Source organism: Triplophysa dalaica, chromosome 16 (genome assembly GCF_015846415.1).
Source record: "Triplophysa dalaica isolate WHDGS20190420 chromosome 16, ASM1584641v1, whole genome shotgun sequence".
NCBI classification, from domain to species: domain Eukaryota; kingdom Metazoa; phylum Chordata; class Actinopteri; order Cypriniformes; family Nemacheilidae; genus Triplophysa; species Triplophysa dalaica.
In genome coordinates, this window is record NC_079557.1 from 11,303,747 (window position 1) to 11,325,843 (window position 22,097).

Sequence of the window (22,097 nt, forward strand, 5' to 3'; positions counted from 1 at the left end):
AATGATTAATTATTATTGAGAATTGGACCTTAAAATAAAGTGTGACCGAAAACGATAAATGTATTGAATAGTTTTCGCCTCTACTTTATGGTTATCGATTTGATAAAATACAAAAAATAGCAAAGAATGAAACAAGCACATTCATACAATTTTAAGATTTGTTACTTAAGTGTCCAATGTTCTGATTCAAGACGTTTGAAATGTGAGATTATTTGAACATGTCAGTATCCTGAGATCTGATTGTTTCCTTTATCAATCACTGTGTTTTAACAGGAGGTGGGAGGGGAGACACTCATTGCCCATCAGCGTCAATGTGGGAAATCGCATCCATCAATAAAGGAAGTATTTGTGCATGTGGCTCAGGTGACATGGTTGCATCTGAAGGAAAGAGCAAGACCGGCCAGGAGGTAAGAGAGAGTGAAAGAGTACCAGCGACCCTATGTGTCTTCAGTGTCCTTTTGGGCACTTTTTTGGTCCCGTTGGGAAAAACAGCTTATAAACCAAACAAAATTTAGTTTAAAATGTAAAAACCCTGAAAGTTTTCTTTAATGGTTTGGTTTGAGGGTAGGGTGAGTGTTAGGGGATATAATATAAGGTTTGTACAGTATAAAAATCATTACATCTGGACAGTTTCATAAAACATGACTATGCAGTTCCCTTGTGGTGGAATGAACTGCCAGCCTCCAGCCGAACTGCAGCATCCTTTACAACTTTCAAACAACAGCTCAAAACATACCCGTTCTGCATTTATTTGACTAACCAATAACTGTCTTGTACTTTAATCCTCCTATAGCATGGCCTTGTAAACTTATGGTACTGTTTAGGGTGTTGACAAAATGTTTATATGCTCTCCTACTTGTAAGTTGCTTTACATAAAAGCGCCTGTCATATTATTTAATGTAAATGAACACCCAACGTGTGTGTGTGCAGCAGTATTTGTGTGTGGTGGATTTTGAATAAGGTAGGAACCTATGAGAATGTGCTCCCTCCATCGGGTCACTGGTCCCAGAGGGGCACTTCCCCTTCTGGAAACACCACCAACACAGTCTTCAAAACTGAGGAAACATGCTTTAGAAATTCCTTTAAATATATTTAGTGCACATGCTATTGTTTAATTGTTAATTTTTTAGAAACAGTTCACCAAAAATTCTTTTACCATTTACTCATCCTCGAGTTGTTCCAAATCTGTGGGATTTTTTGTTCTGATGAAAACAGAGAGATATTTGGAAAAATGCAACAGTTAGCTCTGTTCACCATCGACTACCAATGTAGGAATTGTAGTCTAAAGTGCTTCTGAACTGTCTGCTTTCCATTCTTCAAAATATTTTATTTTGTGTACAACAGAACAAATAACTTTACAAAGTAATTTCTCCTATTGTATAGGAACAGAATTTTCTTTTTTTTGTAAACTGTCCCTTTAAGACTTCACATATTTGGCTCATTGAGTTGAATGTTGTTCTCACTACCATCACAATATGCACATAGTACCCGAGTCTGGATGGAGATTATTCTTATGTTAATGACTTATGAAGTGAAAAAAACATTGTGGTCAACTATTCCTCTAAACATTAGTGCTGACTGTGTTCTATTTATAATACACATAAAAAACTTTACAAAAGTTCTTAAACATTTGACAAAATACATAATCTTAAAAACAAAGGAGTTTGAGATGCAGGTATAAACAACAACTTGTCATTTCAGAGTGCTACCAGTATCACTGCAAGCAGTTAGAAATGCATTAGTGTTGAGGCACTGTTGATCAACTTTGCGCATACTGAAATCTATCATGATAAGCAGCCTCTTGCCTTACACCTGTTGATATTTAGATAAGATAAAATTTTAATGGGGGATGGTTTGGGCAGGTTGGGGGCCTCATGGCAGGGCAGAAAGAACAACATCTTGTCTGCTTGAGTATGAGTGTAAAGTCTGGGGGGTCACAAGGTCCTGTTTACCTGTGGCAGGTATTTCCTCTATGGGCTGATAAGAGCCGAGCAGGGGAAGTGCTCGGTCACAGGTGAGTGGAGAAAGAGAGCTGGGGAAGTCAGGTCTGCTGCCTGGAAACACACACACACACAAACTCATTGTGTTATCAAGCCTTGGGCACAAATCACACCTATATACGCACACTTACAAACTATGTGACTGATCCCATGTATCCTATGTATATAACACGTCATCTATTTTAAAAATAGTGTTTTCAGGGCTGGAATTTCTGTTGTGTAATATAGATATTTCATGTTCAATGAAGGGTTTTACAACCGTTCACGTGTCAAAACCCCCACAAGAATGCAAGCCAACTAGTACTATCATCAATATGACGCTATCTCCTCAGACAGCATTGCCGTAACTAGACAGCCAAGGAAACCACACCCACTGACCTCCCATGCGGTCGATGTCAAGAGTCTGAAACAGAGTAGGGCAGGTGAGGAACAACGGTCGGATAGAGAGCGAGCTTGTTTATTTTCACTCAGCTGCCCTTCCTCTTCCTCCATTACCTGAGCTCTGGGTGCTCCGCTTGCCCTCAGGTGCTGAGAGAAGGCAGTGGGCCTGAACATGTTAACAAGGGAGGATCCCACAGTTTAATTGAGAGACACGCTGTACTGTTGAATGGAGCTATCAGCGAGGAGTGTGCAACAAACTACAAGCTAAACCTTTAACTGCCTCGAAAATAAAGGGTGACATAAATAAGCAAACAGTGATTAGCCTTTGTTTAATGTGTTTGTTGTACAATGCCTGGACATGGTCCAGTTTACTGATGTAATGATTAAATGACTGATCTAAAAAATATGTGGGCATTTTACATAAACGGCCGTGTAAAAAATTAAGAGACTGTTTAAAATTTTCATTTAATCAGCATTTTATTTGAGGTCTGAAAAAATACATAGGATCTTTGCTGTTATTTTAACCTGTTTCTCCATTTTTGCGAATAGAAACTATTTTTATTTAGATGTAAATTAAACAAAAACGATCATTTTACCTAAACATATATACCTATGAATGATAAATTCAGAAAGACTAAAACTAATTTTAAAATGGTCTCTTCATTTTTTCCACAGTCAAAAAGATTTGTTGTTGGATTAACTTGTTGTTGGATTTTATAATGACACCCATTTCACACAATTGAATTGATTTATTCGAAATTAAGAATTACTTGTCCGCATAATTCACCCAGTTTAAGTTCATCAACTTCTTTTATTTAATTTCAGTTGAATGTAATTAATCTGAGTTGAGCCAATTCAATTTGAATGCTTCAGTGATGTAAGCAAGATGTTATGTATGGTGCTAGCAGGAAGTACCAGATAGTTACTCACTGAGTAAGGCTGCATACATCCAAAAATGGCTAAACCATAAGAGAGAGCTTCTTCAAACAGTTTAAGTACAAAATGAAATACAAACAGACATAAAAATATATACTGATGCAAACATGCTCAATCAACAGGTTTAAAAATATAAAAAAAAAATTGTAATGTAATATGCCATACATCGATATATAAAAGGCTAAGAAAGTATAAATTAAAAGTATTTTTGTATGTGGTTTCAAACTTCAAGTTAAAAACTGCAAATTAATTATATTTATTATTATTTGTTGCATTTATGCAATCATTTTTATTTATATAAATGTATATAATTGTTGGGCAGTGTGTCAAAACAAACTTGAAAAAGGGAATTGTACTCCTTGTCCAATTTACTTTATTTAAACAATTGAACACATTGATTTATTTTAAAATAGAATTGCTGAAACTGGACAGAGGATTTCCAGTTATGTTCCGGTTTTGTTCAATTTCCAGTTATGTTCAGTAAAGAGAAAGACTTGTGTTTTATTAATCTTGGAGATTTAGAAGTGGAGTTTGTTATGTGTTTAAGCCCCCCCCCCCCCATAAAATAATAATTGTATGATTCTATTGTGCTGTTGTATATAAGTGATTACATTTCATGTTAAAAAAAATATGTGTTCAATGAACTGAATGTTTTTTTCCAGGGCAATACCTGTGGAATTGTTCAATGTTTTTGGAATCCAAGACTTGGAAAAATAACGTGCAAAAATAAATCTATTCTTGGAAATCTTAAATGGTTTGACAACTATTTCTGGTATCCCTGTGAACATGTGAACGTTTCTCATGTATTTACAGATGATGCTGCAGGACACGATTTCAAGATTTTGAGTAAGAAGACCTGAATTGGACAGAGGTGAGAATTGTTTGTGAGCACTTTCCCTTCGCAGACTATTCTGCAGACGCTCATTATAACCAAAGAGCAAAGGTAGCGCACGGCAGCCATTGTGGCCCGTCGGAACCTGAAGCACCCTCCAATAAGCAGGAAAGCAGTGTCGTAGCCAACGCAGCACCCCACTTGAAACCTCGGAAAACCCATTTTCAGGCCCCACAGCTGCCCCTGCTCTGCAAGTGCACTTAGCCATGTCATTCTATCCGCCTCTCCGGACCTGAGCACACAGGCGCGGTTTTGTGTGCCGCCGACTCTGATACGACTCCAGAAATGGAAATGAGGCCATGGATCTTCATTAGGAGAGGCAGGTGTCCCCTGGCCTGCCCAGGTGAAGACGCTGGGCAGAGTGGGCCGGGGGAAAAGGGGTGGAGAGGCGCTCCTCCCGGCGGCTGGCGGCCCCCGTTTCGGGCCTACGCGCCCCTCCCCCACAACACTTAATTGCCCGTGTAATGAGCTACTGGTGAATGGGTTTACTTGTGCGGAGGCACTTGAGGAGTCCGTGCATTAGGGGTACCCCCCGCCGCTCGCAATCTCAGAGAGAACCGCGTATGAAACGGCGGAGAGAAAGACACTCACCTCTCCTCTGCATCACTCTTGTTTGCGTCGCCCCCACCTCTCGCTCCTCTGCTTTGTTTGCAGGTTCATGCTGGTGAAATTGGCAGGGCTTTGAAACCTGTGGAAGCGAAGCGACCGTAAAGGCCCTTGAAGGCAGATGAGGATCCTGGAGTGTGAGAAGTTTTCTTGTGACGGGACACCTGTTTTCTGGCTGATATCCTGTCTTTCTGTGGGCGAGGATGCTGAGCACCTGCACATTGACAATTACGTACTCATTAAATTGAAAGCACGATCGTTCAGTTTAAACATCACACAGCTGATTCCTTTGGTGACTAACATATGGCGTGAACTATATTCAATGTATGTGTTTATGATTTCTCCCTTTTATTTCAAAATGCTCTTAAGTATCACAAAGTATGTTTTTTGGATCATTAGCACTGGGAACCCCTCCCGTCCCGAATCAGTGCCTTGCCGATGCTCTGAATACATCAGAAACCATATGATGTCATTAAAGGATGAGCATGAAGTATTGTCACTTTAGACCTCTAAGAATAATCGTCCAGTTTCTCCACTTCTCACGCTGTTTGCTGTACAATGTTAGTCCCTTGGCAGGGGGCCTGACAAATAAGGTGCTGTTATTGGGCTTCTTCTCAGGGCCGGGGGTTAATGATTAGTGCCGTCGGGGGTTAAAGCCCAGAGATAGGACCATTCTCCTGTGCCTCAACAGATGTTGGTGGGCCTTTAATGTGGTTATCAGGATGGAGGGCCTTCTCAGGCCTGCTCTTCCATTGTGTGCCGGCACATTCCAGGGCTCAACCACGGCAACAGAGCATCATGGGAGCAGAGCCAGGGCTCCCGCTGGGCCACTGTGGTCCCGAGTTGTGACAGCCAGGGCAGCCCCCTCTCCCACACTACATCCTCTCTCACACACATTACTGATCACACACTATTTTTCACACCTCCTGTTTTCTCGACACACACACTCTTTCACTCTGCCATCTTGCCCTTTCCCACACCACCTTTTATGGTCTAAATTTGGGTAAAAAGGGAATTTTGGTCTGAAAATGCTCCTTTTACAGTTCAGTTGAGCTGATTACCTTTGTGTTCTTTTAGTACATGTACCTAGGGTCACGCTATAGTGCCGTCTAGGGATCATCAATTTAATGGATTTCATTGCTCAAATCTTATCTATATTTGCTAACAGAAGCGACTTGGGTTATAAAACGAATGATATCATTGGTCAACAAATTTGTCACAGTAACCAATGAGTTATACTGAACAGATAATGTCATGCCAGAATTACGTACGAATCTGTAATGCAAGGAGACCCTGCATATACAGTTTACAGAACAATACAACAAGATTTCAATTTAGTTGTGATATATCCGGGAAAGTGTATTGACTTATAGGGACAGTTAATTAAAAAAAAAAAATTCTGGCATCATAAATTCAACACAGAATAGAACTAGAATAGAATCACAAAAATGTGTCCACCAACAGCAAATTAGCGCAGTTTAGCACTGAGGGTTAAATGGTCTTTGTGAATGCCGATATTCTGCGTAGTTTCATATTTAAAGTGAACTCAAATTTTGTCATCGTTTATCATTTCAAACTTGTGTCTTTCCTTCGTCTCCAGAACAAAAAAGAACATATTTTGAAGAATCTTTGTAACCAAACAACAGCGATACACATTTTCTTCTATTGTATGGACACACCAATGCAAGTCAAAGGGTACCGCCGTTGTTCAGTTACCAACATTCTTCAAAATATCTTCTTTTGTGTGGTCTGAAGAAGAAATAATACAGTTATACAGGTTTGAAATAAAATGAGGATGAGTAAATTTCAATTTGGGGTAAACTATTCCTTTAATAAAAGATGAATACATAATAATTATAAGTTGTTTAAGTATGTTTTAGATTAACATATAGCATTTCACAGCAAAGCAAAGCAAAGCATGTCAGTTATCCACATACAGATGAATACATGTGTTGTCTGTGCTGTCTCTTATCCGTATCGTCAGTCTTGGAGTGTTAGCATCTGTGGGCTTGTTTGTATACAGATGCAAGAAGCTCGTAATGATAATTACCCCGCAGCTGCACTCGAGGGTCCCGGGCTGTAGTTTCTCACCGTGCTGTCATTGTCTCTGTGCACTGAGCAAGAATGTGGGAAAGTGAAATAATTAAAGTATTCTGTAACCCAATTAAGCAAACTGCCCCCAGCACCATCATCTCACTCCGGGATTACATACTCGGTGCGGTTGATCCAGCCTTTCCTCCCATTGATACCTGCTGCCGCTCAAAGTGTTTAAAGAATAGTTTAGTTAGGAGGATGTTTAACAACTTGTCTCACTAAAGACAGTGTTTGATAGCCTTCAGGGAGAGTTTCAGGAGAAAACATGGCTGGAGGAGATTAGTGAGAGCTACCGATTGGGCAGAGAGAAATAGGTAAGCCTCTCTCCTCCACTGAGTAGAGCTATTCATTAACGCTCTGATTTATACATCCTTCTGCTTTAATCTGCAGCCAGGACAGAGAAGACGGATGGGTGACAGTTCCATCAGTCACAGCCATTCAGAGCTCAGTCACCGCGGAAACGAGAAGTAAAACAGAGAATGTTAAGAGTGGAAATCCTGAAGAATATTTTTCAGATATCCTTCAATGGAAGTAGATTATGTATAACTAATGAAGAGAACTGGACATTTTTTTTACAAATAATGAACATTTTAGAGTGGTTCAATTAAACCATCAAAATATAGGCTGTTTGAATTGTGCAAAAAAGGAAATTATTTTTTTGTATAAATTGTTTTTCATTTTATATTTTTATAATAAAAAGCTAATAAAAAGACAAATTTTCCTTGTCATTGAATAGCTTGTGCATGTGTTGTGTGTAATTTGTATTTTCATAATTAAATGTGTAAGTAGTTAATAGTTTTATTTAAATGTGTTTATTTAAACATGTTCGGAATTATCTAAACAATATTCAAACTGCATTTAGATGCATTTCAGTCTGTAGTAACAATGCTTTGCAAAATTTTTATAAAAAGGAAAAAGAAAATAAAACAATTAATATAATATTTACTTACATTTTCTTGAGATGAGTAAAGAATATATCAAAAGAAAATTTCATCATGTAATGAAATTAATGTATTTTTTGCTGGATCCCAAAATCAGATCTTGTATTCTTGTTCTCTGGAATAAATAAGGAACACATGTATTGGTTTAGTGTCTGTTCTCTAACCCGGTGCCCGTTTGCTGGGTATTGTACATACCAGAGTGAACAATGACAGTCCACAATGAAGGTGCTCCATTAACTGTATAACCCGCCATCAATTAAGACATCAATTACCAGACTGATTGATGGAGTTTAATGATGCGATTCATATTATCCATCCAGCGGAAAAACACTGGAAGCCACAGCATGTGAAAATTAGTTGATGAATGTTTCAGATATATTCAGTCCCTCTAGATTTGAAAGGCAATGTAATGATTTTATTTCCCTTTTTAACTGAATCTTTAAAAATAAAACAACCATTATGCTGTTTTCAGGGAAAACATGAATGAGTAATCATTAAACATGTTTCTAATTATTTTAAACACAGTTTAATTGATTTCATACAATATTTATGTCCTATGTGACTTTAAAAATATATTTTGTGCTTAATTGTGTTCATTTTTTAAGTATTTGATAAGGACCACATGATTAACTTGTTATTCTTATATCAACGTGAGATGTTTGTGCATTTTGCTCACTTTACAGAGTTTTTACACAATTCTTTTTTAGTCTCTGAGGCAATGATCCCCTCATCCGATGCAGTCAACAAAACCTTTCTGCAATCCATAATTCATTTTCAACAATAATATACAATTTTCTATTTTGTTATTAAAGAAAACACTATATTTTTACTGCGGTCAAGAGAAAATATTGAACATTGAAGTGGTTATCTTTTTTCTAAATCTAAATTGTTTATAATTTTAAATATTTTATCTTACATGGTAATTTAATATAATTATGAATTTAATACAAATTGCTTATAGTTAAATGACATGAGATGACTCCTTAGATTTTTGGTGCATGTCTACAAGATAAAAATCCAGGAATATGCAATAAAATGTGTTTAAAAAAATCTAGTATTTCATGTGCTAAATTTGTATTCTATAACAATACAGTTCCTGCTATTCCAATCATCAGATTTCAACCGAAATGACATCACTTATTAGCTTTCTTTTTCATCACCAATTTGACTAATGCCCCCCTTTTTTAACCTCACCATATCGTTCTGCTTGACTTTCCCCCGATTTGAATTCAGTTATTGATTGCCTGTTCTGTTTCACTTGGAAAAGGTTGATAAAAGGAGGTTTTCACTTTCTCTATTGGATTTGACAGCTCCCTAACAAGAATAATGGAAAGGCTCTATTCACAGGCAAATCAGCCCAATTCAGCGTGGCCCTACACACTCAATGGAGGAGTCACAACCCGTCCCTGCCCATTCCATCACAACCATCCCTCTTCAGCACCCCTCAAACTTAGCGGAACTGTGCCTGCAGACAACATTCCTCTTTGTCACTCTCTCTGACTGTCATCAAGCGAATAAATCAGTCAATAAGCCTGTTATGATTTTTCAAATAGCCGACAACAATCAGCTGATTTTGTGCATTGGCTCTGAATCCGCCTGAAAACGCTAATGATGACATGAGAATCTCTCTGGACACAGTTTGTCAGGATATATTCGCTTGGCTTTTCGAGATAGCAAATTGCGTGTTTAAACAAATCCTTTGAATCCATTGTAATTCAGCATTTCCCAAACACAGAAATTATACATCCTCTAAAGAAATGCGATATCATTCCTTTGACAATCTAATACCTTGGGTTCATTAAGAGAAACCCTAACCCTTAATCTTGCTTCTGCAAAACAGCATCCTTAAGCTGCATGTAATGACAAGAGGCCAAGCACCTGGAATTCCTCTACTCGCCTGAACGCAAGCCAGGTGACAGCGTGCAGGTGTGAGAGCAGCCCGGGTCCAGAAACCAGCGCTGGGCTAGTTCACATGGGATTTAGGTGTCAGAATTAACCTGGCTGGAGAGAGGTCACGACTGCTGGGCTGAGGGTTGTTTAAGGAAGTGCCATAGAGTGAAACTAAGCTTCCCACGCCTGTTAGCTGTGAACTCCTGCACACGGGACAGGGTGATACCGTATGGTTCAACTTGGTTATTCGAAGAGAAAAACTGTGCTTACAATATTTGAATTCAGCTTTGATGGCTTTTATGATTTTCTCTGATATATATTTAAACATTGCTTCACAATAATAATGTGTTTTTCATTGAATAGCATTGAAGAGTAACTTGGCGTGTCTTTAAAGTGAGCGGTCGCGAAATAATCTCCGTTCACATATGGCCATATGGGTAAACGGTAGCTATGACACACTCTACAGAAGCTCACAGAGGATCATCTAGGCTTAGCTTGATTCTTTGTTGATCAGACATCCAGTTGGATTTTGACTCTCCTCAGTACACACAGTCCTCTGTTTCCTGCCATGATTTCTCGCCCCGTCCTGAAAGGCGACTATGAGGATTCCGCGTCCCGTCCTGAATGCACACTTGTTCCTGCTCTCGATTGGCCATTCAGCCCCCTCTAAGAAGACAAGCCCCAATCACAATATTGTCAAGGCTCTGTTGGTTTTCTGGTTCAAATCCTTGTTCACGCTGTTTGCTGAGTACTCATCTGCTGTGACAGCCTTCAGACAAACAGAGGCTCCTGAAAGAGGTCTTCCACAAGCAGATCCTTCCTGCTGGGCAGTGGCTGAAACGGTCCTTTCTCTCGCCATCAAGTGGAACCCAGCCTATTGAGACGGCCCCTGGGAGCCCCACATTGAGGCGGGCCACGGGCCAGCGCTTCGCCCCTCGGGCTCTGGGCCACCCTCACGTCGTTCTTGGACACCTGTGCCCACCTACCCCCAGCGTGGGAACCCTCCATGGTGAACCTTGTTACCTTAACCAGCTGGGGCTTAAACTGGAGACCAGTGAGGACCAAAAGTAAAAAGAAAACTATAATAAACTTTAATAAAGTTATTAAGCTATACGTTCCACAGTTTTAGGCGATACTTTTGCACAAGTTATATCACTAAAAAGAAGAAATGGCTTATTTTACCCACTTGCCAGTAAACCGCCCTCCTCCCCACTCCCAGTCGAAGCACCACCTAACCAACTAAATCTCCATGGCACACTGCAGAAAAATGGCATCAATTAATCAGCATTCATGAACCGTTTACTTGAGCCCCCCTTTGTCTGAAGCAGGGTTTAATCCAGACAGAGGCCTGGCTGTTTGGATCCCTGCAGACAGCCGCAGTCAGACCATTGTACGCTCCCGTCCACTGGCACTGCACAAACTCTCATTCCCTCACACTCTCATTTGCTCATTTGTCATTGTAGACAGCGCTCTCAGCTTTCACGAATGACAGCTATATTCTTTCTTTTTTTGCACTGATGTAAAGGTGAACCTAAAGAAAGCTGGAATCCAATCGAATTAGATTACATTTGATATTACTGACGCACATATTTGTTTCATTTTCCTGTCGGAAGTTATTCATGTGTGTTTCGAGCCAAAAAAGGCAGGAAGTTCTCTCCCTCTCTTACCGAATGCCAGCCACGACCTCACTTCACCAATTCACTCCACCGCATGTGTGAAGACATCTGCCCATATTCCAGATCTCCCATTTTGGTGCAAATGACGCTCCTTGAAGGAAGCAATTTTTTACAATATGGCAATTCTCACATTTCCATCACGGCTCGGTGCCTTTGCCGTCGCCTCACCGAAGAAGCAAGTTTAATTGGAAGGCTGCATTTAAAGTCATTCCACAATTATACAATTATACTGAAGATGCATGTCTGCATGTTGCTCAGTTTGCACCAATTTACTGCACTTTCTGCACAGTTAAGACTAGCGCTCCTTTCAGTGGATGCAAATTCCCTTCATTTGGCTCCAAATGAAGCATAATTGCTCATATTCAAGCAAACACCTTGCTATGAGAGGTTCTTCCTAGTTAGTTCATATTAAGTCTGAGGAGAATAAAAATCCCCGAAATCCATTTGCGCGTACGTGCCAGCTGGATCATTCTGTTTGGGGAATGATGAGGAAGTGGATGATGCAATTGAGCACATTGAAGATTAAACATCCTGCTAGCACATCTAAAAACTTTGCGTGCTCGCGAATGCCAGAAAAAATATGTAAAAACTTGCTTTAAAATCCATCACATAGAGTTAACCGAGTAGGTTTCCGACACGTTTTATGGCTTTTTCTAAAACCTGAATCAAAAGCGTTTGTGTTTTGCCATCACAAATGACACAAGGCCCCCCCAAAAGACACAGGGCCCTAATTGGTTCAAACGTAGATGTTCTGTTGCCCCTCTAGTTGTAATACAAAATGGAATTATATCACCCAGACGTTCCATCATCAAAGCACTCCAGCTTTTCCGCTCTTTTGTTTTCAAATGCTGGAAGTTAGAGAGGGTCTCATTATTTAAGACCCACAGGATCTGAAGTGCCAGCACAAGCACACCACTGACAATAGCGTACAAGAGTCTGTTTTAATTCATACCCTCTTTTTAAAAAAGGGCGACAGCACAACAAACCGTTGACCCACTGATGTACAATTAAGAGTGATGCGGCAGTTAATGCTACAAGCAACTCTGTTTAACAGTCCGTCCCGGACGCACCGCCGCTGAATAAATATAATGCGCAGAGCCAGAAAGCGAGAGAGACCGAACGAGAGAAAGGGAGCCAGGGTGATTTTAAGCCACAGATAAGTAGTTAAAGACCTTTATAGAGTATAACACCATTATCCTTGCTGAATATAAATAGGATTTAGTGTTTTTTCCACTTAATTTGAATCAAAAGAATCCCCACCTTACATATTGCGCTGGTAATGTAATGGAGAGAGAATCACAAAAAGGCTTTGTGGTTCTGACACCTCCTATAGTGGGCCTGTGTTGTCCTGCGAGCAAAAGAGAGAGCAGGGTTTTTCTTCTTCGCCTTGCTATCTAACACATTCTAATTGATGCCACTGCATTCCTGCACTGGCAGCATTCAATGAATAACGAATGACGGACTCAATGCCCATGAATTAGTCCCTTCTAAGGGAAGCTGTAAAACAGCCCCTACCCCCCGGCCTTAGATCTCCCCCTCTAGCCACCGAGCTCCCCTTAGTCCCGGGCCAAAGCCTTCTCTAGCTTTACCGCCCATTAGAGTGCCACTATTGTGCATCCATGCAACCCACAAAAGCTGTCCATCTCGCCGAGGCCTCTAAAGCTTGGACTCACACAGACTAAAGTGACAACCTCTGCAACTCCCCCACCCCACACCCCAATAAATCCCTTATCCCAGCCCCTTCCACCAACACACACACACACGTGTGCAACTTATCCTCACTCTCCTGCCATCACCGGGCACAAAGCATCAATCTGTCTTCAGCGTTGGCACCCTCAGTCTTTGTCCGATCTGCAGGTGTCTGTGAAAGCAGCTACGGATGCCGCAGCCCCTAAACTCACCACGCCTCATCCAGGCACAGAAACTGTTAAAAAAGAACCAGTGTGGGAATGAGGGAAACATAGAGAGGGAAAGAAAGTGAGAGGGATTTTTTTTATTGGATGTCTGTGCTAGTCAAGCAAGTTTTAGGAAGTCCTGCACACAGAGAGTAACTTGTTTGCGTGAGAGCAAAAACTCTAAAAAGTGATGGAATGGCTCATATTTGGACGTGTCTCATAAGTTTAGAGACACAAGGACTTTTGGTTATATAAACAAAATATTAATGAAATATTAATAATAGTGGTTCTTTATTACTGAAACAATGTCATAGATGGACTGAAAGAAAACGTGGGTCATTATGTTAATGATATGTAAAAAGCTAAGTTATTTACATCACATTAAACGTCATCAGCAGTCATTTAAGGATAAATGAACTGCATTTCCTTAGACACTTAAAAAGCTTTATAAAAACTTACACAATGTTCGAAGGTACAAAATCGAAAACTTAACACACAAAAATATTCAGTTTTTTACTCTAATTTCTAGCATTAAAAGAAAATGTTCTACCATCTAAACTAGTCAAGACATAAAGCCGAAGAATTATAAAGTATCATTGAAATGAAACCTCAACTGTAAAAATCGCAGAATCAGGCCTCACTTTCTGCATTAGGAGGACATCGTGTGGACTTTTTAGATATTACAGATTCGTTTTCTTTGCACGATCAGCTTGATTTTTTTATATATATATAGAGTAAGATTACTCTTATACACATAAAAAGACTTACTAGTAGTAGTAGTAGTAATACTAATCTATTTAAATTAACACAAATGTAACTGTCTAAATTGGTGTAACTAAACAAATCCAAAATACACCAAAACAAGATTTTAGCATCTTCAGTTAAATCCCTAATGCCTGAGCATAAACTATCTGTTAGACCATGTTTAGTAAATTTTATTGTTTTATTTTGCTTCAACTATTTTCTCAACCTGGATTTTTGTAGGGAACAATGCCCTTGTCCTCTTAGTAACATCATTAATTTACCTGTTATTTAAACATATATATATATATATACATATATATATGTATGTGTACATACCTTTTCCTCTTTTCATCCTGTTCATTCAGCTATTTCCCAATTTACCTGAAATATCTCCAGTGTTTCTCTTGAGGGAACAACTGCTTTGTTGGTTTCATTTCTCCTTGTGAAGTGGGAGCAGTGATTTTATTCCATGTGTTACATTAGTATTTGTACCACATTTAAATATTTGAAAGAATGTTGTGTAACTCCAAACAGGTGTCTTTAACATGTAAAGAAGCCATTTGTACTGTAGAAGCTGTGTTTGATATAGTAAATGGTGTCCGTAGTGTTGTTTTCTTTCTGAAAGAAGAGAAAAGTGAATTTCAAAATATGAAAGTCTGTCAATAACATTGTTTCATAGTTATGTTCTGAAATTCTTTAGTTTCTATAGTTGGTGTTATTAAATCAAACAGAGTATTTTTTTAAAAGACCCTTGTTTGAAAATTAAATGAAAAGATGATCAAAAAGAAAACAATGCATGGGTAATAAGGTTTAATTCAATTCAAGTTTATTTATATAGCGCTTTTCACAATGTGTATTGTTTCAAAGCAGCTTTACAGGGGCAAACAGGAAAAACAGAAAAGTTAAAACACAGCACAGTGCATGGTATTTATACAACGAGTAAGATCATTCTAATAAATAATATCTTATTTCTAAATAAATAAATAAATGAATGAATGCAGTCTCCCGGTGAGCAGGCCAACACTGCCCTGCTGTGGCGAGGAACCCAAACTCCAATGATTGATTAATGGAGAAAAAAACCTCGGGAGAAACCAGGCTCAACCGGGAGGGCCAGATCCCCTCTGACGTGTCGTAGCTGCACTCAAACTGGTGACATGTGATTTAAGTTTAGCATTTAATACCAGATATTGTAACTTCAGCATTAATAAGACAAGTAGTCCGTCTTTGCTCTTGGTTGGGGATGTTGTGGTCTGAGCTGGGATGGTCAGCTCCATCTAAGGCAATTCCACCACCAGCCAAGAGAAATATGACCATCAGACCATCCCAACGGTTGCAGTATTAAACTGCTGACCATGTATCTTACAATTCTAAAAACGTTTTTTGATTAATAATCGCATTCAAATTAAATGCAAACTAAGGTAAACAAAAAGCAGAGCTGTAAATCTTCACTTTTCTTCTCACGATTGTATTAGATACATCTTGTTTCTCAATTTAATTGACTACTATTGACTAATATTAAACAAAGATAATTTGTAAAAATATATTAAAAATAGACTGATATAAAATAAAAAATAAGTAGCAATATGTGTAAAAAATAATCTGTAAAAAAAGACAGGAATCTAGGGATCAAATTATAATGTGATAGGTGGTGATCAGTATTTCTGTCTTTTCACAGTGTGCTCTTGCTTTTCAGTATCATCAAATCCGTCGTATTTACAGGATATTTGAAGTAGCATTTTAAAAAACAAATGTTCTTGTTCTTGTAGTGAAAGAAGAATGCGACTATGGAAATTCCAATAATCAGGATAGTCAGATCAAAATGGGAAAAGGCAAGAAAAAGGGAAAGCTGCGACTTGAAAAAGTCTTCTGTTGCTTTATTCCCTGGGCTGCTTCCACCTCAAAAGTACAGTATTTCCTGGGACCAGTTGTTGAAAAGTTATCCAATTTGATTTTGGCTATCAGATTGGATCAAATCTTAAAAATGGGTTGTTCAAAAGCAGAGGATTTGGATCCCAAAATACATTTAGGATTAGATCATGTTTGTAAACTACATTAGCATCATCATCAGTGATAAACCTGTCAAAAGTAGTTTTTTACCTGCGAATGCAAAGGCATTGAAATATTTTTTTGAGATCTTATGTGTTTCTTTGTGGCCTCCGTAGAATATTAGTAATCCAGATTCAATCAAATTAGAAAGTGTATTTTGAATCAGAGTTATCCAATCCAGTTTTGCTTTGAAAAACCTGTCCAAATAGTGAAACAGATTACATGATTTTAGATAGCAAAAAATTATTATGATCCAGATTAAACTTTTTGGCCCTTGAGGAGGATGATGCCAAAGGATCTGTTCATACAATTCTACTCAGCTGTGATTGATTCCGTCCTCTGGACTTCCGTTACTGTCTTAGCTGCCAAAACCCACCTCCGAAGACTGCAACGGATAGTCCGGACTACTGAGCAAATCACTGGTACCACCCTCCCCCTCCAAGAACTGTACTCATCCAGACTCAGTAAAAGGGCTTGCAAAGTCTGTCACAACCAGGACACTTTCTATTTGAACTACAGCCATCTGGCTGGCACCACAACTGCCAGACATAAGAAAAATGTCTTTACTCAGGCCATCTACCTCATGAACAGTTAAATGTTCTCCCCAGAGCAAAATGGCCATTGTTAACTTAACACTGCTGGGTGTCTATATGTGTCAACATGAGGCGTTCAAAGTAACACAGGAGCAGTGTTGAAGATAATGAAGTGTTTAATGAAGTGATGATTAATGATGAACACCTGCTGTTAACAAACCCAATCACTGAAGAAAACCCAGACAAGAACAGTTGATTTAGTTGAGTTCACCACTAAGTTGTATTGGGATGCAATGAATACCGAGGTTCACTATTAACCGCGCTGAAAACGTCACGGTTTATTAATAGTAAAGACTCTTTCACATCGCGTGTTTATGTTGCACGGAACGGAAACGTTGCAACTTTCAAAAAAAGAAAACCAGTGCACCATCTTCAAGAGCCGTGTTTATCAGAGACACGCAGGCCACGACACACAGTAGATTAACTATGGCAGAGAGACCAAACAGACATTCTTACGTGTACATTCACAATCAAGGCTGTAGAGGTGACAGTTGGGCTTTCAGTGCAACGTAAACGAACAAAGCGGTATTTAAGTTAACGGAGTAGCACACCAGACAAGTGTCGCGTCGAGGACATCTCGCAGGATGCGGACATTCTGTATGCGCAAACTCAAATTCAAAGTCTACTCCGGACTCAAGTTTAACCAATTGAACTTATTTTATGTTATTATTTGCGAATAGGCTCACGTTGAAAAATCCATTATAGTTTGCTGTAAACGAAAACAGTGGGGAGAAAACCACGTGACCCGTGTCGTGTGCTTGCTCTTAAAGGGACCGCAGCATAATAAGTCTGTTTTAATTCTCACCAAACAACAAAAAAAAACGTAGACAAAACACACCCACTGCTCCCGACTGAACAACTTTAATAACTTTATATGGTTTGATCTATATTTCAGTATACTGTGAAGGCTATTAAGTGTTATTTTACATTTGAATCTAATAACCAGTTAGTCCAATCCGAAACACATGAAGCCCTGTTCATTTTATTTGTGTGTTTGCTCATAATTTGATAATTTTTTCTAATTGGATTTCTAATTGACTATTATTATTAGAGTTAGGTTGATAGTTTTATGTTATTTTTAACTTATTTATTAAGATTGCAGGACAAAAACAAACTAACACTTGGACAGTATTATTTATTTATTACTTTTTGAGGCGGGCATGTAAAAGTTTTGTCAGGGCAAGTAAAATGTAGAAATTAATGTATGCATATTAATAGTCCTAATCGTGCAACCGTGATTATTCTTCAGACTATAATTGTAACTAACAAAACCTATAATCGTTGCATCCCTAATGGTGAACAGTGATATCCTTTAGTTTAGGTCTTTTTGATATTATTTTTTTTCTTTCACAACAGCTTCAGTGTTGTTGCCTTAATGACACTTGTGTGTTGTTGATATTCATTGAAATTATCAATGAAATTGATTGATTTAACTTTGTAGTAAGTTAAAGGCTGTAAATGTAAAATGCTTGATATAACACATAAATAAATGCTACTGTAGGAGAAAGATCACCTAAATCAGTCTGAAGAAACAATTACTTGCCCAAAGAATTATCACCTTCACCAAGATACATTTTGGCATCAACACTCTTCATACAAACCTCAATGGTGGTGGAAAGCAACAAAATAATTAGATAAACGGATCAACTCCAATGCATGCTGAGAGTCATAAAGGAGTTTTGTACATGGTGTTACGCAGAATGGATTGCTACATAAACTTTTTGGTTGTTGATTGTCAACATTGTTGAGACTCAGTCACAGATTCTTGATGTCTGTGTGTTTAAATGGTTGAGAAGTTTTGACCCCTTTAACAATAATTGGGTACACTGCTAAATTTAAAACTAAAGATTAACTAAACTTCTTCAGGACAATGTTATTGCTATTAACCATTTGGCAATATCATCATTTAACTTATTTTAATGTTGCTTTCGCTATAATAAAGACACTTAAAAAGCAGAATATTACATCTGGAGATAAGCATTAGTAACTAGAAATCAAAGATCAAGAGCCGATCTCAAGGAAACACTAGAAGGGACTTCATGTTTTTTCATGCTTTCTTCAGTGATCGTGTTTGTTAACAGCAGGTGTTCATCATTAATGATCAGTTTTAATTAAACACTGACCGTGCAATACAACTACTCATACTCGTATGTATTTAATACTTAGGCTACTGATTAAATGTTGTTTACAATTCCCTAACAGAATTTGTATATAGGACATCTGTACATAGAATATACACTGTAACTCTATTGCTCTTTTGTCATATATTGACTTGTGTCAAAAGTGTACTGTCTATACATATATTTTTTTATTTCTTGTCACTTTTAACTATATGTGCACCGGAAGCTTCCATCACTAAGACAAATTCTTTGTGTGTGTAAAGCAAACTTTGCAAGAAAGGTCTTTCTGATTTCTGATTCTGTCTATGAGCCTCCATCAAGTGAGACTGCTAGCCTACTGAGACTCAGAAAACCTGCAAGTGTTTCATAGGCCGCCTACAAATGCACTTTCTGTAAAGCTGCTTGGAAACTATAGCGGATGCATAATGAAAAAGAGCTAGACAAATACATGTGAATTGATAAGAGATATTCCCAAGTCTAGGCAGAAGATGGCGCCCGCAGCCCTAAAGACTAATTTTGTGTCCCTCAGTTTCACATTGTTGCCTACTACTAGTACTAATTCCTTAATAATTTGCTAGAATCCTGCATTTTTGCTTTGATGATGCACGTAATTATACCTATTCTTTCAAATACCTTGTTTTTTGTGTCTTTTCGGGCGCTCGTGCTTCTGTTTTAAAAAAAAAATAGTTTTTTGTAAAGTAATAATGTGTACCCTGCTAGCCAGCTCGTCTTAGGCTGTTGCCTAGTTTTGTTTATGGGTTGGAAATGTCCTAAACCTGCCGTGTTGGCAGCCCACCTGATACCTATCATCTATCGCATCTTTACAAATAAGAGCATCTATCGCGCGACTTCATCCATGAGTTCAACTAAAGTTAACCATCCATTCTTTCAAACTGAGTACCGTTGACCACAAAACACGTAGTATATTTTTACCGGATATAGAAAGCCAAAATGACATCCAAGTTAATAAATTATATTATTCGATTTTGTAAAGAGAATGTGTCATAAATATGTCAGTTTACATTACAAGCAAAAGGCAGAAATAAAACAAACTAAACATATCGTTAGCAAGCGCATCAGTAGACTTGCATTAATCAACTTGAAATCAAAACATTAACATTTTCACTGAGGCCTATAAAGTCTTTATTAATGTAATCTTATCTTAAATCGTAGGACAAGACAGAATGAGTTTCTAGACAACATGTGCCATAGGGAAGGGTTTCTCTGTCGAAGGAAACAACAGATAAAAATAAATTATAATTTTAATAATAATATAATAATTTTACACAGTAACAATTAAAAGTGCTTTTTATAAAACTATAAAGATACTGAGAAGAACGCAACATTCTAAAACTAAAAATAATACATAAATAAACGAGGAAGAATAATAGTAGAAATATTTAAATATGAATATAAACAAATTAATAAATAAAAAACATATAAAAAGAGAAATAAAATATGAAGTTAATCAAAAACAAAAACAATCGATAAAGGAAATTAGTAATAGAAAAACAAATTTAGTATTTAATTTAATATAAAATTATCTGTTTAGTTAAGGCATATATTCCTTAGTTTTATTATTATTATTTTCTATTATCGCAGCCTTGATTATTCACAACAGTGCATCACCGGGCCCAGTCAATAAATGAACACCAAAACAGATATGTTGTCAATGTTGTAGCACATCTGACCAGAATATGTTTTCAAAGACTACATTTCCCTTTAACATTGCGCCATTACGAGAAGAAGGGGCGGGGCCTGTTGGCGTAGCGGCTCTTCTTGCCTTGAGGAGAGTAAAATGTGTTTGACAGGAATCTGAAAGAGAGAAGGGGGCGGAGGCGCATGAGTGGAAATCCGCACCTTCGGTAGATCGCCATCACTTTTTTCCTCCATCGTCAATATCCCGTCTCGTGCGGTGCATGAGGCGAATCTCGTGTTATTTAGAGAATCAGCAACAGGGCACGGAATGCCTTTGAGTCCATCAACCCCACGATCGGGGAGCTCCCGCTACTAGCCCCGCGCACCGCAACGCGGAAAGTATCCGAAAAGGAGAATGCGAATGGTTAGAGAGGACAGGATTCAATTAATATGGAAACGATGTAGCTTCACCGCCGCATTGCATATAGCTTGGAGAAATAGGTTAGTAAGTAGATAGCTAAATAGGGCGCGTTTTTCCGTCATACATGCAAAGTTACTCATCATCGAGCGCAACTAGCCTGTAGTTGGCTCAAACACAAGGGACCCTTGAACGACGGTATCTTCAGAGACAAAAGAAGACACATAAAATCGATATGTTACGGAGGAGGCTGAACCGCTTGGTATGTATCAGCGTCTTGCACTCAAACGTTATTTCAAAGCCATCTAACGTTAACAGGCATCTAGATGTCTTGTGTCTGCACTGTAACGTTAATTGATTGCGGTCCAACAGAGTGTTTAACTAAAGATTAAGCTGAATTTGACAACAGTACAAACGTCGATAAAATAGTCAAGTTGTATCTAAACGGTTTGATTGGAAACTACGGAGCCACCGTGCCAAAAAAGAAGCGGTGTCGGGCTAACCTCAAGAGTTTCTCAACACCGCTTAAAGCATGCAATTACTTGAGATATGCAGTCAACTTCCTGGTAACATTGACCAGCTGTTGCCAAGCGAAACACACTGGCCAGTAAAACATAACTATGATGGCCCTTCACACTATTTTAGGTAAAGTTAACGGCTGCCTCACACCCTTTAAGTTGCCCACCTAGATAGCACTGCAGCAATAGATTTGGTGACTGCTGTGGTGAATCTAATCGTTCTAGGCAGCGATGTGTCCTGCCAATGTTGAGCCGTATTCCGGATAGCGTTAATCAAATAAAACCTCTCAGTCCTGCAAGCTAAGCTTTTTACGTGTTGAACTTGAATCCAATAATTAATTTCCTAATGCCCTTCATTGCCGTCGCAACCTTCGGATGGCAACTTTATTTGGGCACGTGATGTAGCCTGCATGAGTTGTAATTGTGGTCTTCCTGCATAATTGCAGCGGGTCAGGACAGTGTTGGGGGAGGATTTTAAGTTTGATGTTGGGTTTAAGATAAAGCCTGCGTGTTGTTTTAACCTTTTTAAACTGTTAAAATTTTTCCACATTTGTGACCCTGAATCACAAAACCAGTCGTAGCACGGGAACATTTTTTTTATAGAAGACAAAAATACATTGTATTGGTCAAAATTATTATTTTTTCTTTTATGCCAGACATCATTAGGATATTAAGTAAAGATCATGTGACATGAAGATATTTAGTAAAT

At 38.4% G+C, this 22,097-nt stretch overlaps 1 protein-coding gene and 1 long non-coding RNA gene across 2 annotated transcripts in view; both read left to right on the forward strand.

The window, feature by feature from the left end:
* Positions 1–221: 221 nt before the first annotated feature.
* LOC130438211 (uncharacterized) lies at positions 222–6,252 on the forward strand. The gene is made up of 3 exons (XR_008909285.1): positions 222–407; positions 4,131–4,188; positions 4,864–6,252. It is a non-coding gene; the product is annotated as an uncharacterized LOC130438211 (long non-coding RNA).
* Positions 6,253–20,601: 14,349 nt separating this feature from the next.
* atp11c (ATPase phospholipid transporting 11C) overlaps positions 20,602–22,097 on the forward strand; it is a 55,401-nt gene continuing 53,905 nt past the window's right edge. The window contains 1 exon segment of the mRNA XM_056769082.1: positions 20,602–21,132. Coding sequence (XP_056625060.1) covers positions 21,106–21,132 — 27 coding nt within the window. The 5' untranslated portion in view covers positions 20,602–21,105.